Source organism: Rhinoderma darwinii, chromosome 3, assembly GCF_050947455.1.
Source record: "Rhinoderma darwinii isolate aRhiDar2 chromosome 3, aRhiDar2.hap1, whole genome shotgun sequence".
In the NCBI taxonomy this organism is placed as follows: domain Eukaryota; kingdom Metazoa; phylum Chordata; class Amphibia; order Anura; family Rhinodermatidae; genus Rhinoderma; species Rhinoderma darwinii.
This window is the reverse complement of record NC_134689.1, coordinates 140414022-140435150: the sequence shown is the minus strand read 5'-3', so window position 1 is coordinate 140435150 and position 21129 is coordinate 140414022. Positions and strand designations below refer to the sequence as shown.

General features: G+C 41.2%; 1 protein-coding gene and 1 long non-coding RNA gene across 3 annotated transcripts in view; one reads left to right on the top strand and one right to left on the bottom strand.

Annotated features, from left to right (window-relative positions):
• The window catches only part of LOC142751114 (uncharacterized), a 23241-nt gene extending 16588 nt beyond the window's left edge, over positions 1-6653 (top strand). The window contains exons 1-3 of one of the 2 annotated variants that reach the window (XR_012882711.1): positions 3983-4054; positions 4518-4592; positions 6150-6653. This is a non-coding gene — a long non-coding RNA (uncharacterized LOC142751114). Of the gene's footprint in view, positions 1-3982; positions 4055-4517; positions 4593-6149 lie in introns of those variants that run through there. The other variant, XR_012882710.1, reaches the window with a different exon arrangement.
• The window catches only part of NTS (neurotensin), a 27898-nt gene extending 6769 nt beyond the window's left edge, over positions 1-21129 (bottom strand). Inside the window, exons 1-2 of the mRNA XM_075860089.1 lie at positions 20899-21129; positions 18136-18197 (exon numbers count right to left, since the gene is read on the bottom strand). Of these exons, the coding sequence (XP_075716204.1) occupies positions 18136-18197; positions 20899-20971 (135 nt within the window). The 5' untranslated portion in view covers positions 20972-21129. The remainder of the gene's footprint in view (positions 1-18135; positions 18198-20898) is intronic.

The window sequence follows — 21129 nt, the reverse complement described above, 5'->3', positions numbered from 1 at the left end:
AGAAGTATCATCCACTTCTCTTCAGAACGCCCAGCTTCTGGCAGTGCAGATCTGTGACGTCACTCACAGGTCCTGCATCGTGTCGGCCACATCGGCACCAGAGGCTACAGTTGATTCTGCAGCAGCATCAGCGTTTGCAGGTAAGTAGCTACATCGACTTACCTGCTAACGCCGATGCTGCTGCAGAATCAACTGAAGCCTCTGGTGCCGATGTGGCCGACACGATGCAGGACCTGTGAGTGACGTCACAGATCTGCACTGCCAGAAGCTGGGCGTTCTGAAGAGAAGTGGATGATACTTCTCTTCAGAGCGCCCAGCTAGTAAAAGTATTAAAAACGCCCCGATGTACGCACATAATACACGCCCACTTGGACTTTTACTTTAAACACGCCCACTTGGACTTTTGCAAGCCTCATTTGCATAAATACAAAAATGGTCATAACTTGGCCAAAAATGCTCGTTTTTTAAAAATAAAAACGTTACTGTAATCTACATTGCAGCGCCTATCTGCTGCAATAGCAGATAGGGGTTGCAAAATCTGGTGACAGAGCCTCTTTAAATAGGAGTTCAGGCGGTGTTCAGAATGTGCAGTCACAACTGGCTTGTTTCAAATATGGCTTCTAATAAATGCGGTCTATCACCATGGCAGTTCCTCTTTAATCTGTAAACATAGTGCATATATAGTATATGTTTGTAATATGCATGATGTATATGTACAGTATATATTTGAGCTATCTTGCTAAAATGGTATTTTTGAAAAGGAAAGTGGCAATGTTCTGTTATTGTACCATCATATTGCCCAGTTATCGCCCAGTTATCACTCAAGTAGGTTATGTGCTAGCAGAAAGATCTGAAATCACACCACAGGCCCATATTACCTGTGAGATAAACAGTTAAACAAAACAGGCAACATGTAATTTGTTTAATCTGACATTCTCCTAGGTATAAATGCCCCCACAGACATACAGAAGTAGCCGGCTTTATCTTGACTTTTAACGCATTAAATAAACAATGGCTAGATCTCTTATCTTGGCTTTTTCAATGACTTTTCAATGGCTTTTGTTGTGTGATATCACACTGAAGCAAGTTATCAGAAACAAGTTAAAGTTCAAGTTCAAGTTTAAATTCTTCACCGCAGCCTAAATCCCGCACTGTTATTTTCTGCAGCGTCTGAACTAAGTTACCTAAAATGGTATAGAAACCAATGGAAAAAATGTCTGCTGCGGATTTCCTCTGCAGACTGTCCGCAGCGCAATTCCGCAGCAATTCCGCCAAGTCTGAACATGTCCTAAAAGAGCTCAATGTACGGTACTTCAAAAAAGCATTCCTTATAACATACTCATATCAGACAATTATTTTTCAGGATCAGAGAACATTTTAGATCCATTAGTCTTGGTTTAGGGTCACCACGCTTAATACAACACATTAGAGATGTTCATAGTGGTGATATGTCGGTATTGCGGTTTGCAGGGCTTAAAATAGTTAAAATGAACAGTGCAGGTGGAGACACATGCAGAGCTCCTTAGAAGAGAAGCAAGTTGGATTGTGCACTCAGGGGCTACGGGTGCTTTAGGTCTAAATGACCGGAATGAGTTAAATGTGTTTTTATAATATGTAACTTAAGTGTTTGCTAAAAGTTACCACTGTGTAATGATTGTGTGTGTTTTCACCATGGCAACGACGTAGTACATGCCTTGATTTATGGACAGGTCAATGTCATGTGATCAGGCCCGAGGAAGTGTTCTTACACTAAACAGGCTGTTGCCCGTTGGGATCATCCTCCCTCACCCCTTGTCTACGGACATTTCATGAGCAGAAAGAAATATAATTTTATACAGGATGGTGAGTTGCCGAGATGGTGGCTAGCCTTATAACATACTATTGCCTATCACACTTTGACACTTAATGGGGACTATTCCATATTCTCTCCAACCAATGTTTTTCCAGTCAGTTAGATTTCAGAATATGTAAGTAACAATTAATTGCTAAATATTGCTGATAATTGGTATAGGCTGATATTTGCCATGTGATAACCTATCTGTGACAATACTTTATTCTATGTTTTATCCCCACTGGCCAATTGTAGAATGAGTGGGCATTGCCCATGTTGACACTGAACATCTGTCTACTTTCAATGATCAATCTTAATAACGGGCATTTCACCACTTGGGTATTGATTAAAAACTTCAGCAGTATTAGTTTAGTTGTAATTTGCATGTATTGCTGTACAGAAACATAAAGGTATATAATACTGCCAACCCAGTGGACCCGGAATAGTGTCTTTAAGTGGTTGCAAATGTTTATCTGCAGTCACCGCAAGAAGGTGATATATAACTTTTCATCTGTACCTACAAAAGAAGGCACTGTAATTGGAGAGGCTGTTTCCAGGGAAAGAAATTCAGCCCGGACAGGAAGTGAGTGTGTGAAGTGTTTCCAGTCATTGCACGTGTGGGGAGAACTGTTACAGAGGTGTCCTTTGTGAGCTGTATGCAGAGAGGCTGTTAGCATAGAAGCTGAGTGCAGAGGAGCAGGCCAGTGAGTACCCTGGGTGTGTCCTATTCTGAGAGTTTACTTTAAAGGCATGGTGTCGCCCCAAAAACATGTTTTTTTTTTAAAATTTAAACATTTAGTGTGTGGGTGATAAAACATTGTTCAAATTTTTTTTATTTTTTTCGCGAGTCAGGAAATATTATAAATTTTTTCAAATTTATAATACTACCCATTTTTGGTCACTAGATGGAGCTGTTTGGAGCTAGTTCCCAAAATTGCAGCATTGCAACATTGGGTTAAAAGCCATCGCTCTAGTGAGCGCTCAGCATCCCCCCCTCCTTTATCCTGGCTAGTGCCGGGATAAACGAGGGGTTTGAAAGGTTTAACCTCCTACACTGTGTGTCGCCATTTTTTGAGGTAACCCACAGTGTAGTAGGTTTACATGCAGTAGTAAACACACACAAACACTAACATACATTGAAATCGCTTACCTGCTCCTGCCGCCGCGGCCCGTCCGCTCCCTTTGCTGCCGCTGTTCCATGTGCACTTGTCCGGAAGCCGCGACCGGAAGTAGTAATATTACTGTCCGGCCGCGACTTCCGGTCCACAGGAAAATGGCGCCGGACGGCGCCAATTTCGAATAGGACTGTGTGGGAGCGGCGCATGCGCAGTTCCCACACAGACGCCGTACACGGCAGTCAATGGGACGGGAGCCGTTCGCAGTCCCTATGGGACTGTGGCTGCCGTATTCCATGTCTGTGTGTGTCGTTAATCGACACACACAGAAATGGAACAAAAAATGGCAGCCCCCATAGGGAAAAAAAAGTGTGAAAAAAAGAAACAGTAAAACACAAACACACAAATGAAAATAAACGTTTATATTAAGGCACTAACATCTTTAACATATAAATAAAATATTTGTGATGACACTGTTCCTTTAAAGAAATTCTTCTGATAAAAGAGGGACTTTCAAAAGCATTGACGTTTCCTGGTTGTCACAGTTGCTAGTAGTAACGGACTGAATAGATATATATGTATTCAAGCTGTTGCTGCTGCAGTTTTAAAGTTTAACTGCTGTATTCACTTCAGTAAAGAAAGGGTTATTCACAACTGCTGAGTCATTTGTCACCCATCCACATGCACCTTACATAAATACATAAACTATGCTTCAGAATGTAAGCAATAATCTCCTTGCATGTGAACTACTTTAATCCTCATGGGAAAAATAAAAACACTTTACATTTTAACAGTTCATTGTGTTTTATGACGGCTTTATGTGCACAGATCTGTGCCTAAACATTGAACAAAGCTGCAACCATTGTCCATAGTATAGCAACAAGTGCGTGCAAAATGTGAAGCACCAATCAACAACTGAGCTATATACAGCCAATCAGCTACCTGAATACCCAGCCTTGTTTCTCTGTATAAATGAAGCTGGTTAATGCACTCAGACTCCTCCCACATACTGCAGATGCACTGACATCACCAATCACGGATCAGTACAGAAGGGAAGCTGCACAGTGAATGACAGGAGAGGAGCTTCACATTTACTTCTTAACAAAAGGTATGTACACTGCACAAAATCCGGAGTTTTCAACTAACTGGCCTGCTGGATCCAAACATAGTAATCAAATATGTGGCTGTGTCCACCTGCGCTAATATTAGGTTATAACTCTACATTTTAAATAACAAAAAAGGGTTGGCATAAATTAGTTTGTGGAGCCTAGGAGAAGAAAAAATAGTAACCTTCTAGCAGGAGAGAAGATAAGATACCTACATTTAAACTTCATTTTATACTGTTTATACTGATTTATAGGTTACATTGTCCTGATGATGAGAACTTCAGTTCTAAAATTTGTCGGATATTAGAAGTGCCTTTTCTTTTTATAAGTTGATAACAGGCTCAGAGAAAAAGCTACATTTATCAATTAATAAATAAAGATGTATTCAGAACTAAAAAAATCTTTGTCTCTTATCGTTCCTATATTATTTATCCATTGTACAGGAATATTGTGCTTTTGTTATAGGAAGAAACACGGACAATGAGCAGTTTACAGCTAGTCTGAAGTAAAAAAAAACAGTATGTTGTATCGGCTGTAAAGGTAAGATTAGTGAACAATGGACAATGCTGTAGTGGAGAGATTGATGGGGTACTGCTCATACAGTGCCATCTGAATACCTGCATGGATGCAGCGATAGGTGGTAAAAGCTATTTGCCTTGTAATGCCATCATCTGAAACTCTTTTGTTAATATCTTCTTTTATTTAATTGTAACAGAATTTCTCTGTATTTTTCCAGTCTAAATTCCAGTGTATAGAAATGCATTTTATGGCAATTTAGTTAAGATCCAAACAATTATGAGGATTCATCAAATAATTGCTTAGAATTGGAATTGTAACATGTAAATGGTTGTCCTCTGACTTGGTATCATATAATTGCATTACCACGATAGACAACCAAAATGCTGTGCAGAATATACAAATATGGCAAAGGGGTAAACATCTATCTTATGGTTCATACACCATATTACAGCTCTGTGCATAAGTTGTATATCAGAGCTGAGGCCTCATGCACACGAACGTAAAACCGCCCGTAATCAGGGGCCGTAATTACGGCCCGTAATTACGGGCCCATAGACTTCTATTGGCCACAGGTACCTCCCAGTATGCTTACGGGAAGGTGCCCGTGCTGTTGAAAAATATAGAATATGTCCTATTTCAGGCCGTAATTACGGCATGGGCAGGCCCATAGAAGTCTATAGGGCTCCCGTAATTACGAGTGACTACGTGTGTGCACCCGTAATTACGGATGCGTTGCTAGGCGATGTCAGGGGATAGTCACTGTCCAGGGTGCTGAAAGAGTTAAACGATCGGCAGTAACTCTTTCAGCACCCTGGACAGTGACTTCCGATCACAATATAGATCAACGTGTAAAAAAAAATAGAAGTTCATACTTACCCAGAACTCCCTGCTTCTTCCTCCAGTGTGGTCTCCCGGGATGACGTTTCAGCCCATGTGACCGCTGCAGCCAATCACAGGCTGCAGCGGTCACATGGACTGCCGCGTCATCCAGGGAAGTCGGGCTGGATGTCAAAGAGGGACGCGTCACCAAGACAACGGCTGGGTAAGTATGAATTTCTTTTACTTTTACTACGGAAAGGCCTGCCCCTTCTCTCTATCCTGCACTGATAGAGAGAAGGGGCTGCCGATTAGTGCAGTCTAATTATGCAACGAAAACATGCCCGTAAATACGGGTGGAATACTGGGGACACCGGACCCCTATTTATGGGCATGGGTCCGTAAATACTGGTGCAATACGGGTCGAATACTTGTGACCAAGGACCCGTATTTACGCCAGTATTTACGGACAGTAAAAAATATGTTCGTGTGCATGGGGCCTAAGAGTGGGATTGGAAACCCATCATGAAAAATAAGGAAAGCCTCTCCCAATGAAAGACTTCACCATTTGCATATGCCATTAGATTAAAAACAATTTAGGCAATGGTTATTTCTAAATGCCTGAATGAAGTCTAGTCTGAATGTCTAGTTACAGCCCTGCCAAAACCTTTATCTTCAATAACATTACCACATGACTACATTTCCCAGCGCTCCTTGATCTGCTTGTTTTTTCTATCAAACATATCTCTTTCCACCCAACAGGAAATAGAAGAGCCATGACAATGGAAGGGCACATACACTGACTGACAAAGACATGAGGGCAGATGAGAGGAGGGAAAGACCCCAGAAAACAAGCTGATGTAGGAGAAGGAGACCTGGAGACTAATATATCAAGCCTGTAGGCTAAGAAGGAGACCTGGAGACCACAGTTCCCATGATATATCAAGTTTGACACACACACACACACACACACACACACACACACACACAATACTACTAGTTTAATGAGTAGTCATCGACGAGTCTGGAAAGAAAAAAGCTAGACTTTGGAAGAAAATACTACCAACCTACTACACATATGGATTCTTAAATAATGTTCCATTTTCTTGTGGTATGACTTACCTTAGTTATCCCTAAGTGTTTGTATTTGCCTTATACCCTGAACCATTCATATATATATTTTTGTTAGTCTAGTCTTTGAAAAAAAAAAATTGTATAATCAATTGTCAGAATCAAGATTGACTGCAAATTAAAGGGATTTGAATTTGGGAGAATCAATCGAAAATAGAAGTGTTAAATATTTTCTGATCTCTACTCTTTGATTTTCCATTCCACTAGTTTCACAATGTTATGTAATGGACAAAACATGTGGTAACCAGATTTATTAAAGGAATACAGCAAGATCTTTTAGTTTTTCTGTACTCCCTCTTCTTCATTAACTTCCTGCACTGGCAGTCCTTTACTTTACATTGTATCTCAAATATTTTAACACCACTAAGTGCTATGAAAGAGTTTTTAATATTATTATTTTTCATATATTATCCCATATAGTTTTCTTATTATATTATGCCATTCTTTACCCTGACTTAATCAACCGACCACCCAAGTGCGGTGTCTATTATGGTGCAGATATAAAACTTTATAATACTCAATTGCTCCAATTATAAGGATTTAAGAGGTTCTCTACTTTAATTTCTTGTTAGAATAATCTTATTAATAGAGATGAACGAATTTCGCGAAATTCGTTTTGGGTCCGATTCGGTCGAATCGGCTCTCAGAATTTACTCAGTTCGAATAAACTAGTTGCTAATCGAAAGTGTCCTGATTGCCCTGAAATGTCGTGCATGACACTCTGAGGTCTTTTATGACTGCCCTTTTCAAGCTCTTTAATGCCAAGACATATTAAGTAATGTCAGAGCGACAGCAATATGGCTATATATGGCCCAATAGTGTTGTGCCCGCAATCGAGGACTGCCGACACATCCTACTTACCGGCAGCCGCGATCGCAGGACACTATCTTCATGCCGGCATCTCCCTCCCCAGAGACCCCATGCACATGCGGTTGCAGCCCCCCTCTGTGTTCTGTAGGGTCTGCGCGCGCTCACTCCCGGCCTTAAAGGGCGAGCGAGCGCACCTGTGCAAAGTTCCCCAGCCAATCCCTTTACACCCTGGACTTTAAAAAGCTCTCTGCCCTTTCTCTATTTGCTTGACCGTTGCTGTGTCTGCCTATGTTAGTCTTTGCAAATGGTCCCTTAGTTGTATCCTGTATCCAGTGTTCCCAGTTCCTGTATCCTATATTCAATAATTGTATTTGTTCAAGTGCGTTATCTAGTGTCGGAGTTGAGAGTGTTATCTCGCCAAGTGTCATCTGTGCCAAGTATCTGCTACGCTACGTGTTGCTACACCATGTGTCTGTTACGCCTAGTGTCTGCCACGCTGAGTGTTTGCCAAATCATCTATCCAGGTACTTTTGTCCTGTAGACTAATATTGACTTTTGTTTGGCCAGCTGCGACTGCTACGGCAGAACGGCCTAGTGGGTCCACATACCCCATAGCTGTGACGGTACGCTCATGCCATGGATCTCGATGGTCAACCCAAGACGGCAGGCCAGATGATGCATAAGAACATGCGTGACCTCCAGGCGTGCCAGGATCAGCTCCTACAAACAGTAAACTCAATAAGCTCCCATTTGGATCATCCTACTGCATCTCCTCTGGCTGCTTCCACTGTTCCACTACCTGTTACCCCTTCTGCCTACCCTAGGTCTACAATTTTACTGCCTCTTCCGCCTCGCTACGACGGGGATTCTAAGGCCTGAAGAGGCTTTATCATTGAATGTATGATTTTAAGTTACGTGTCCATCTCTTCCCCTCTGATGAGTCCAAGGTGGCGTTTATTATTTCTCTCCTCGCTGGCAAAGTCCTGGCATGTGCGAACCTCATCTTGGAACGAGAGTGCCCGGAATTCTCTGATCTACCACTGTTCCTAGAGACTTTCCGTACAGTGTTGAAGGAACTGGATAGAAAATCCTCCGCAGCTACCTTACTGCAGACCCTCATTCAAGGGGAATCAACTGTAGGGGAGTACGCCATCACCTTCCGTATACTGGCAGCAGAGCTGGCTTGGAATAATGAGGCCTTGGTGGTGACTTTCTGCCATATAAAGGATAAACTGGCAGCTCGAGAGCTTCCTGCTACCTTGTATGCCCTAATACTTCTGCCAACCGGGATCAATATGAGGTTCCAAGAATGCACTCTGGGAGTCCTTCCGGAGAGGAGATCTTGTCAACTGGCACCAAAATTTCAAAGGCAGCTACTGCCCTGTCCTGCTGCACCTCCGGAGGAGCCTATGCAGGTGGATAGACTGATTGTCCGACCAGGAATGGCAACGCAGACGATCGTCCTTATTATGTCTTTACTGTGGCCACAAGGAATATTTAGTGCGCCAATGCCTGCATAAGCAACTCTGGCACCATGGCTTGATTAGAGAGACAATGCTAGGTAAATCTCCCGCAACCACTAAATTCTCTCCCAAACTGTCTATTCCTGCGTCAATTGTCACCATTGAAAGTTTGCACAGTGTTTCTGCTTACTTGGATTCTGGAGCGGCTGTAAATTTTATCCAACAGGACTTGGTAGACCATCTTCACTTGGCCACTGTCCCTCTGGAGAAGCCTTTGGTGGTCGCTTCAGTTGATGGACAGCCTCTGCCGGACCCTATTCTGCCTATTAATAAGCCACTAAGACTACAGATAGGAGTTCTTCATTCGGCGCTAATTGCTATTAGCCTTCTCCTGCTGGGATTACCATGGCTCCGCAAGCATGTACCAGTCCTTGATTGGAATTCCGGAGAGGTCCTCCAGTGGGGACCCCAATGTCTGCATTGCTACCTGCCTCAGGTTTGTCCCGTCCTTTCTCCTCTACCTCAGTCACCCTCTGGATTGCCTCCACAGTATGCCAGCTATGCTGATTTCTTCAGCAAGAGGGAGGCAGAGGTCCTTCCTCCTCATCGTCCATATGACTGTTCTATAGAGTTGCTCCCTGGAGCCTCACTTCCTCGTAGATGGGTCTAGCCACTTTCTTTGCCTGAAACCCAGGCCATGTCGGAATATGTCAAAGAGAACCGGTTAGTTCATCAGGAAGTCTTCTTCACCAGGCGGAGCAGGATTCTTCTTCGTGGAGAAAAAGGATGGGTCACTCCGACAGTGCATTTATTATCGTGGATTAATCCAAGTCACGGTAAAAAATAAATACCCTCTTATCTCCGAGCTCCTCGACAGTATTCGTGGAGCCAAGGTTTTCTACTAAGCTGGATCTACGCGGGTCCTATAATCTGATTCGTATATGCAAGGGTGACGAACGGAAAAACACATTTAACACCTGAGACTGTCACTACAAGTGTCTTATCTTTCCCTTTGGGCTGTGTAACACTCCAGCAGTGTTCCAAGAATTTGTTAACGACATCTTCCGTGATCTTCTATATGTCTGTGTAGTGGTGTATCCGGACGAAATCTTGATCTACTCACCCTATCTGACAACACATCTGAAGCATGTACGCTAAGTCTTGTTGCGGCTAAAGGGGAAATAAATTATCCGCACAACTGGAGAATTGCGTTGGACTTTATCACTGACCATCCCCCTTCTGCTGGATGTACTACAATCTGGGTAGTAGTGGATTGTTTCTCCAAGATGGCACCTTTTGTTCCTTTAACGGGCCTTCCCTCAGCTCCTCGTCTGGCAGATCTGTTCATTCAACACATCTTTCGTCTACATGGACTACCTCTTCATATTGTTTCTGACCGGGGTGTACAGTTCACGTCTAAATTTTGAAGAGTCCTGTGTAATCTTTTGGATGTGAAGCTGGACTTCTCTTCTGCCTATCACCGACAGTCTAACGGTCAAGTGGAAAGAATCAACCAAATACTAGAGAATTATCTCAATCTTTATGTCTCTGTCCAACATGACAATTGGGTACAACTCCTGCCTTGGGTGGAATTCTCATACAATAACCATACAAATGAGTCTACTGCTTCCTCTCCTTTCTATATTGTATACATTCAGCACATTCGAGTTCCTCTTCTGGTGCCAACTATGTCTCAAGTGCCTGCAGCCAATTTTTCATTCATGAAAGCATATGCCGATAAGAAGAGAAGGGTTCCTCCTCAGTTTCTCCCCGGAGTCAAGGTCTAGCTCTCTTCAAGGAACATTCGTCTGAAGATCCCTCTCACTCCCTGGTTCCTCGGTCCCTTGAGGTGTTAAAACAAATAAACCCTTTGTTCTATAATCTAACCCTCCTACTCTCAAAATCGCCAACTCGTTCCATGTGTCCCTCTTAAAGCCTGTGGTCCTGAACTGCTACGGCAAATCTCCTGGTTCTACAGTTACTCCCAGAGGTTCTAATGACATCTTTGAGGTGAAGGAAATCATGGACTACAGGAGGGTAGGAGGAAAGACTTTCTATCAGTTAGGTTTGGTCCTGAGGAGAGGTGTCGGAAGCCAGAAGAGAACATCAATGCCCCAGCTCTCATCAAGCAGTTCCTCTTACGATCTGGACTTAAGAAGAGGGGGAATAAGGGGCGTACTATTGTGCATCCTACTTACCGGCAGCCAATGTCTCCCTCTCCATAGATGTTGGCACACGCTACTGCAGCTCCCCTCTGTATCCTGTAGGGTGTGTGTGCGTGCTCACTTCCAGCCTTAAAGGACCAGCGCATGCACCTGTGCAAAGTTCCCCAACCAATCTCTTTACAACCTGAACTTTAAAAAGAGCTCTGCCCTTCGTCTCCTTGACTGAGCGTTGCTGTGTCTGCCCATGTTCGTCTTTGCATATGGACCCTTAGTTGTATCCTGTATCCAGATTTCCCATTTCCTGTATCCCGTATCTAGTGTCGGAGTTGAGAGTGTCATATGTGCCAAGTGTCATCTGTGCCAAGTGTCATCTGTGCCAAGTGTCATCTCTGCCCCGTGTTGCTACAGCACGTGTCTGCTACGCCTAGTGTCTGCCACGCTGAGTGTTTGCCAAATCATCTATCCAGGTACTCTTGTCCTAGAGACTGTTATTGACTTTTGTTTGGCCAGCTGCTGCTACGGCGCTATGGCGGAGCGGCCTAGTGGGTCCACATACCCCATAACAGTGACAGATAGTCCTGGAAAGTGAAGAAGCAATGGCATTTTACCCTATTCATTAAAAAATGAAAAATTGTCACTTGGACGTTTACTGATATATAATGGTGCGGTATAACTGCTTGATGAAGAACAATGCACCAATATCTACAACAATGAGTTACATCAGTTTCATGATGCCTGTATCAGCAGGCAGTGGCACACAATCAGCACCAGGATTAAAATTATAATCAAAATATATTTGTTTTAAAAAAAAATTGTCACTTGGGCACAGATTAAGTATATGGCACTGTATAAAATCTGTACGCAGAATAATACGCCAATTTTTGGTGGTACTCTTAGATATATGCGAAACAATGAGTGATGTCACTTTCGTGATGTGTTTCAGAAGGCAGCGGCACGATATCAGCACTAGGAATAATATTATTGAAGAAGATTTGTGAATGATGTGATAAAGATTGGTGATTCACAAATCAAATCTATTTATCTATTCTCTTCTCCTCACTATAAAACACACTCACTGACACTAATCCACTATCTATCTGCAGCAGTATTTTCAGGTTGATCTGTTTATAGTGGCTATGAATCATATGACTGTCATCTACTGAGTCATCAGTGGCTCACATCAATACTCCTCATGACTGGTTGTGCTAGAGAGAGATCTGCCTGCAAGACATTATGGGGAAGCCCGCGGGCCACCGCCTGAGGTCATGTGATCTTTCTTCACTGTCTTTTTGTCTTATTGTGTTCTGTAAAATATTTGCCCCAAAGTTTCAGATTTGCTAATATCTGAAACTTTTGGGAAATTTATAACAAATTCGATTTCTGTAGAATTCATTCGCTCATCTCTTCTTATTAATTTGGCAATAGAACAGAGATAAAAATAAAACATAGTTTGAATACTGCTATGACTTTTTTTCCTTTTTTTGTCTGCAGCTCTGATCTTATTTTAACTGAACTTAAAGGGAATGTGTTGCCAGAAAAACATGTTTTTTTAAAAAAAATTAAACATGTAGTGTGTGGGTGATTAAACATTGTTCAAATTTTTTTTATTTTTTTCACTAGTCAGGAAATATTATAAATTAATTCTAATTTATAATATTACCCATTTCTGGTCACTAGATGGAGCTATTCCCAAAATTGCAGTATTGCAACATTGGGTGAAAAGCCCTCGCTCTAGTGAGCTCTCAGCATCCCCCCTCCTTTATCCTGGCTAGTGCCGGGATAAACGAGGGGTTTGAATGGTGTAACCTCCTACACTGTGTGTCGCCATTTTTTGAGCTAACACACAGTGTAGTAGGTTTACATACAGTAGTAAACACACACAAACACGGAACATACATTTAAATCTCTTACCTGCTCCTGCCGCCGCGGCTCCATCCGGCCCGTCCGCTCCGTCTGCTGCCGCTGGTGCAAGTGCACAAGTCCGGAAGCCGCGACCGGAAGTAGTAATATTACTGTCCGGCCGCGACTTCCGGTCCACAGGAAAATGGTGCCGGACGGCGCCAATTTCAAATTGGACTGTGTGGGAGCGGCGCATGCGCAGTTCCCACACAGACGCCGTACACAGAAGTGAATGGGACGGGAGCCGTTCGCAGTCCCTATGGGACTGTGGCTGCCGTATTCCATGTCTGTATGTGTCGTTAATCGACACATACAGAAATGGAACAAAAAATGGCAGCCCCCATAGGGAAGAAAAAGTGTAAAAATAAGAAAAAGTAAAACACAAACACACAAATAAATATAAACGTTTTTAATAAAGCACTAACATCTTTAACATATAAAAAAATAATTTGTGATGACACTGTTCCTTTAATACCAGATGTAATGATGGGGCTGGGGAAACAGACAAGTGAGCCCTAATCTACTCGCCACTCAGTCCCTGCCTACTTGCAACGTCCCGCCCTAAGCGACGGGGTACAACTGGGCGACGGTCCCTACGCTCAGTAAGTGAACGACAGACAAACAGACAAGGGTACACAAAACTAAGGGAAATGGGGAAGTTGCCCACGGCAACACCGTGAGCAACAAGAGTGGTGAACGAGCCGAGTCAAACCAGGAGTGTACGAGGTACCAAACGCAGAGCAGGAGAGTAGTGAACAAGCCGAGTCAAACCAGGAGTGTATAAGGTACCAAACGCAGAGCAGGAGAGTAGTCAGTAAGCCAGGGTCAGTATGAAGCAGGGTCAAATAGTTCAGAAGCTGCAGCAGGGCCAGGAAACCAAACGAGAAGAATCACAAGCAAGGAGGAACAGGAAAAGCAGGTATAAATAGACAGAGGGCGGGAGCTAGCTCCGTCTGGCCAGGCTGTGATAGGCTCTCCCACTCCTAAGCCTGCCATCCTGAGTGGTGGAAGATGGAGTCAGTCTCACAGACATAGAAGCAGGTGCAGACTGATTACCTATGGGCGTTGACACAGAAGCTGTCATCAAGGTACACTACAAGAAATACCCCCAGGTAATCTCTTAAAATCTCATTTATGAAATTCTGGAAGACCGCGGGAGCATTACACAACCCAAAGGGCATGACGAGGTATTCGAAATGACCTTCGGGCGTGTTAAACGCAGTCTTCCACTCATCCCCCTCTTTGATGCGGATAAGGTTATACGCCCCCCGTAGATCAAACTTAGAGAACCATTGGGCCCCCTGAACCTGATTAAAGAGATCAGGAATCAAAGGAAGGGGATACTGGTTCCTTACAGTGACCTTATTCAAGTTTCGGTAGTCAATGCATGGCCTAAGACCACCATCCTTCTTCCCTACGAAGAAGAAGCCAGCACCTACCGGAGAAGCAGAGGGGCGAATGTAACCCTTGGCCAGGCATTCCTGGATATACTCTCTCATGGCTTCACGTTCGGGACAAGAGAGATTAAATATCCTACCCTTAGGGAGCTTAGCTCCTGGTACCAAATCGATAGCGCAATCGTATTCTCTATGAGGAGGTAACACTTCGGAGGCCTCCTTAGAGAAAACATCAGCGAAGTCCTGAACAAACTCAGGTAGCGTGTTCACCTCCTCAGGGGGAGAAATAGAATTAACAGAAAAACATGACATCAAGCATTCATTACCCCATTTGGTAAACTCCCCAGTATTCCAGTAAAACGTGGGATTATGCAACTGCAGCCAGGGAAGGCCTAAAACCAAATCGGACGATAATCCCTGCATTAACAGTACAGAGCACTGCTCCAAATGCATGGAGCCAACAAGGAGTTAAAAAACAGGGGTATGCTGTGTAAAATAACCATTAGCAAGAGGAGTGGAGTCGATACCCACTACCGGGACAGGTTTAGGCAAATCAATCAAAGGCATAGCTAGAGACATAGCAAATTCCACAGACATGATATTAGCAGAAGACCCTGAATCCACGAAGGCACTGCTGGTAGCAGACCTACCACCAAAAGAGACCTGAAAGGGAAGCAAGATTTTATTACGTTTCATATTTACGGGAAATACCTGTGCGCCCAAGTGACCTCCCCGATGATCACTTAGGCGCGGAAGTTTTCCGGCTGCTTATTCTTACGCCTAGGACAGGTGTTCACTTGATTCTTGTCATCCCCACAATAGAAGCAGAGACCATTCTTTCTGCGGAACTCTCTACGTTGTCGGGGGGACACGGAGGCCCCGAGTTGCATAGGTACCTCCGAGTCTTCCGTGGAAGAGCGAAGCAACGGCAACACCGTGAGCAACAAGAGTGGTGAACAAGCCGAGTCAAACCAGGAGTGTACGAGGTACCAAACGCAGAGCAGGAGAGTAGTCAGTAAGCCAGGGTCAGTATGAAGCAGGGTCAAATAGTTCAGAAGCTGCAGCAGGGCCAGGAAACCACACGAGAAGAATCACAAGCAAAGGAGGAACAGGAAAGGCAGGTATAAATAGACAGAGGGCGGGAGCTAGCTCCGTCTGGCCAGGCTGTGATAGGCTCTCCCACTCCTAAGCCTGCCATCCTGAGTGGTGGAAGATGGAGTCAGTCTCACAGACATAGAAGCAGGTGCAGACTGATTACCTATGGACGTTGACACAGAAGCTGTGCCTGGCAGATCCTTTACACCAGAGTAATATAAGACAGACTAGATATTAGACGACCCCATTAAAAACTGGTTGTAGGTTTTAGGCAGTGTATCTCTGAAAAAACAGTCTATCAAATTAAATTGAGATTTGCCTCAAGTGCATTAAAAATTCTACCATATTCTCTTTATTAGCTGTATGTGAGCTGCTGTTTTATTAGTAGTAGTCGTCCTTCCTGACAATGAGGCAGTTAAACATATGTTACTAAGAAGCATCTGACAGGATTTCAAATACTATAAGACAATTCTGAGTGGTAAAAAAAAGTTTTTGCTTTAAAACTAGATTGGCACCATCCAGAATGCAGGTAGAGGAAAAGGCAGCAGTTATTTCTACATTCAGCATTTCTTGAGGTGGTATTCCAATGGTGAATTATTGTTAATATAATAGTATATTTGTATACAAAACACCTCTGGAATTAGGGGTGTACATAGAAGTGCCCTTCTGGTGCTGTTTTCATTCTCCTGAACATCTTAGACTGGAGAACTTGATGTTAGTTTGACCCCGTCTACCTTTCATGACCCTTGGGTTGATTCTCCACACTTTTGTTTGCTAACATTGTAGGGAGATCCCTGCAGTTTCTTACCACTCATTTAAATAAGGGATAAAACTAAACTTCGCCCACGCTCCCCCGGGACCCTATAGCAGCAGCATGGGATGCCTTTATGATAGGTACACCCTTTTCTGGAATTTTATAAAACTGGACAAAAGGCAGGTGTAAAAGAAACCCCATGATGCACATGAATATAAATTAAGACTGTTGTATTTCTAAAGTTGTATATTGTTCTTAGGTCTTTTTGATTAACATTGAGTAGTATAATGCAAATGAAATACATATTATGTAGTCAGTGGGTAAGGAAAGAATTCTGATTGAATGGACTGTGAGTGAAGAATAAGATACTAAGATAATAAACAGTTTCATTTAAGCACATTCAAGGTAAATGACCTTCCATTGGCCAGATAATTGCATTTTGGATGAATTTATGTGGTTTAGATTGATCTATTCATAAGCATCAGTGTTAATATATCACTTGTCATGAGTATATTATCCATTACTGTGTAGTGATTTAATATCCACACTCTTGTAAAAGAAACTATTATCATAAGTATCCTCATGTATCATCATTATACCCAATGAGAGTAAGAAGAGACAGAATTAACAGAAATCTACAGTACTGTACATTATTACTGCGTCAGCACTAAAACTGTTTAAAAACTGTCTAAATGTCAGAATGAGTACATAATACTGTCTTATAAACGGTCCTAGACTCTGAACTGTAACATCTTTTGTACTTTGATCCTTATCTATTCATTCACAAAATAGATGACAGTATAATGTCTAGTGCAAATCAGCAAGTTGGGTAGTTAGAATAAAATCCATTCTCCAGATCTCGAGCTTTGAATGTTGAAAACTATCTCACAGGTAGACCTTGGGTAATATATATGGGACAATGTACCCCCTAGTGTAAATTATAAGAATGGTAGAAGTCCCCGAGGGGTTCCATATAAATGAAGCTGCAGAGCATTTATGCAGGTAATCTAACTCCAAGGTGACTAATAATATTCTTTGCAATGTATAATAGAGGGTACATTTATTCCTTATAATAAACATCTCAGATGATGCAGAACCTCTTTTTGAAGAGTTTGGATAGCTTTCTGTCTACCACAGCACTGCAACATCTCAGTGTATTATATTGCTTTACAGCAGCAGGGTCACAATATTGTATAATATGAACTGCAGCTGCTGAAGAACCTCTTTTTAAAGAGAGAGAGAGAGAGAGAGGGAAGTACATCTCAGTCAATCAGTGGTTTACACAGGAAAAGGAACATCCTACAAAAGATGAACAGTGCCTATGTAGCACCATTCATCTCTGTATAATTGTCAGGTCCTTACATCAGAATGTGATGTTTATACAAATATTATTTACAGACACGTCCATGAAACATTTCTATTGACAAGCATTACACTTTTTTAATTCTATATAATCGGTTACAACTTTGGTCTATACTGTTTAAAACCAATCTGCTTGTTAAATTATGGCTTTTTCTATCAACAAAAATAAAGATGTAGCAGAACTAAGTTTGTACGATATAACAGCTGAGTTTGTCATTTGCCAAAAATAATTTAATCAAGATCACAAAAATTGTGGCAACTCTGCTATGTTACTCAGTGAGTTATCACAATGTACAAATGATGCAGCTTCGAAAGAGTGAAATGATAAATTTAGCTCTGCTACATTCATATCAATGGGTTTAATATTAGCTGAAATGAAATATAACTCCGAGTATGTTTTCAATGCACAATGTGGTCTCATATTGGGGATGATTGCCAGATCGGGCTGTTGTCGCTTATGGCAGAGAGCACATGGCTAGAAGTGCATTTTGTTAGATTAAAGGAATTCTTCTTCTCATGACTAATAGAGGAAATACAAGTGATAGCCTCTTATAGACCAAGCTTCCATTCTCCTAGAGTTGTGTGGTCCTGCAATTTCTTACAAACAATATATCTACGATTTGGAAAATACCATTCATTTGAACATGATCTTTTTAATAACGCAATACACACCTTTGATGAGTACATATTGCTGAGTACATCTGCTTCTAATGCTTTCATCTCCTCTTCAGAATCTATGTGAAAAGAAATAAATAAATTTAAATGTATCTCTAGATATTGAGCTGTATTATTTTAGGCTGTTTTGAGACCCTTCCTCCAATACGCATGTGACACCACCAAATCTCTATAAAGGTGCATTCACACACAGTGTTTTAGGAAAAACGCAATGATTTTTGTGGCCAAAAAAACAAACAAACAAAAATTGACAAAAAGCCACAAAAGCCATAGAAATTAATGTACCATAAAAAAATACAGTTTTTTTTTACATATGTTTTGTAAAACAAAAAAGCCACAATATAGTATATGTAAAACAAGCCTTAAAGAAAAAGCCATAGGAAGTAGTCTAGACTTCTGATTCCTGCCTTTGCCTGTAAATTTAGAAAAATTAAAATGTATGTTGTCTACTTATCCTGTATATTGCAATATCATACAATATAAACCTAAAGGGATATTATTCTGTGGATCATTAAAATGTACACAAATTTCATTTAAAATCTCAGTCTAAAAAGTAACTAGAAAACCAAAGTTTTTTTTTTTTTTTTTTAAATCTTGATGAATATCTCGGCTCCAAAAATAATTATTGTATGTATACTAGATATGAAATATGAATTGACATACTAACCATAGATCATATGTGAGGTATAAATCAGGTGTAATATAGTACACATGTAAACTTCTTTTATCACTGGAGAATAATGTCCATTAAATATCATTCAACAGTTCCACTTAATGGGTGACATGTTGCTTATCAATATAATACCCATGTAATGTCATGTTAGTGGAGGAGCATAGATCTAATAAAATGTTAATGTTTATCTAATTTCTGTGCCTGTCTAATTGAAATTTACACAAAGAAACTTGTCAAAAATCTCCTATCGGGAACACAGATATGAATAACAGCAACATGCTGTATATTAGGCTAAACTGTTTATTAGATATTGTTGCTAGTTGAATATTCTTTGAAACTTTTTGATAATGTTGGAGACTCAATTACAGTATATGTTTAAAATAGTTAATCCGTAATTATTTCTGAGAAGTCTATTTGATACACAACAGTCTTCACTCTAGAATATCATTATCAGTTCACATAGAAGAGCCCGATGGCTTCTCCTTTTCAGTACCTTATCAATAGGGCAATCCTATAGTATATGCCTTTTATTTCAGAAATCGCATCTAATAGGGAAGGTGAGCATATGTTCAGTACACATGAGCTCTTTTCTACTCTACAGAAGTCTCCTAGAAACCTAATTCACACTACACAACTTAATATAGATCTATCAAACAATGTGCCTAACTGATATCATAAATAGGCACAAAGCATTCTATTCAGGCTGAGCTGGAAATATTAACCATCTTCCTGCCAGAGGAGTAGAATTTGCAAGCTTGCTGGCAACAGTCATGTAAAAACACGCAATAAGTACTTGGCTAGCAATATGTGGCAATATATAAGATTGCACAGTGAAGCACAAGTGATGGTGTTTCAGCATGTCACAATCTTCATCATATCTCGGAAAAGAGGATGTTTTTAATCATTTATATTAACTTGTATGAATTCTACTTACTAGTATTCATAGAACGAGAACTACAAATATCTGTTCCTTTAAAATTCTCATTTCGATGACACTGATTATAATAGGGCATTGGGTATAGTTTTGTATGTTGAAAAGTAAAATTTAATTTGTTCTGTTTCTTAGGACAAGGTCACATGAGCAACAGGGAATATTGTTAGTAAATGACCAGCTCTGCTGTGATGGGAATGAGCATTCCTCATTTACTGTTCTGCTATGCTCTATGAGTATATCATTACCTCATAAAATTGCAATATCTTTGACATAAGACATTACACTTTCTATTTTGTAGACAAGTAAAAGATATGCAATCTTTCTGCACTGAATATATCACGTTTGGCGGCATGAATGCTGTATTTATTTGGCTGATCGATCCATTATTGAGAGATTGATGGATAATCATTACTTCTGTCTGTGCTGACCTATGAAAAGCTATTTCCGGTCAGAAAATGTATCGGACATCTCTATAATCCTAATCCTAAACAATAATTACCTGACAATTTCCCATTGAGGACAGTGTAAATCAGAATATTTTGTTCTGTAAGTAAATTGATTTTACCATGAAAAAATGTTTGAGATCAATGCAAAATGTCTTTGCGTGTCTGTGATTTTAACACCAAAGTTGTGATTGTGATGAGATAAGTTGTGTCTACAGCCGCCTCACGTTGTTAAGCAGTTGTAAATCATTAGCCTTTTCCATTTCAGACTGTAGGAAAAAAATGATAAGACAGAAACTTCTGTCTCTGCCGAAGATCTTTCCTGAGCTATGTGATCAAAAGTACAAACGAGGCAGCTAGAACAAAATCCATAACAGTAGAAATCTGTTACACTCACGTAGAATACACAATGTAAGTAGTAAACTGAGCATTAAAAGGAGAAAAAACAACAATGATCAATAGAAAAACAAAGTCCTATTTCCATTGTACAGTTAGTAGCCTTCAGGAACATTAGGATCATTGTGTGTTGCATGTGCATATAATCGTTCATGACAAATTATTGTTTAGAGACAAAGAATCAATGAGACAAAATGTAAAGAAATAAGAAAAACCGGGCAGGTTGGTGTATAAATATGTATAAGAACAGCATAAAAGATGTCATATCTCACATCAATATATTATCAAGCATGAGTAGCAAGGCAGTACATTACCTGTGCACATCCCACAGCAGCTGAAAGCAAGGAGCATCAAGCACACCATCTGAATTCTTAGTCCAGTCATCATTGAATAGTTGAGGAACTTAAGTCCATTCAATATCAGTAATGCAAGTGATACTTTGAAACCTTCTTGTGTGCTGACTAGACTGCTCTGCGTCTCTGTACCATAATGGGAATGCTGGACCCTCCCCAACTATATAAGCAGTGAGATGATGTCATGAGTCT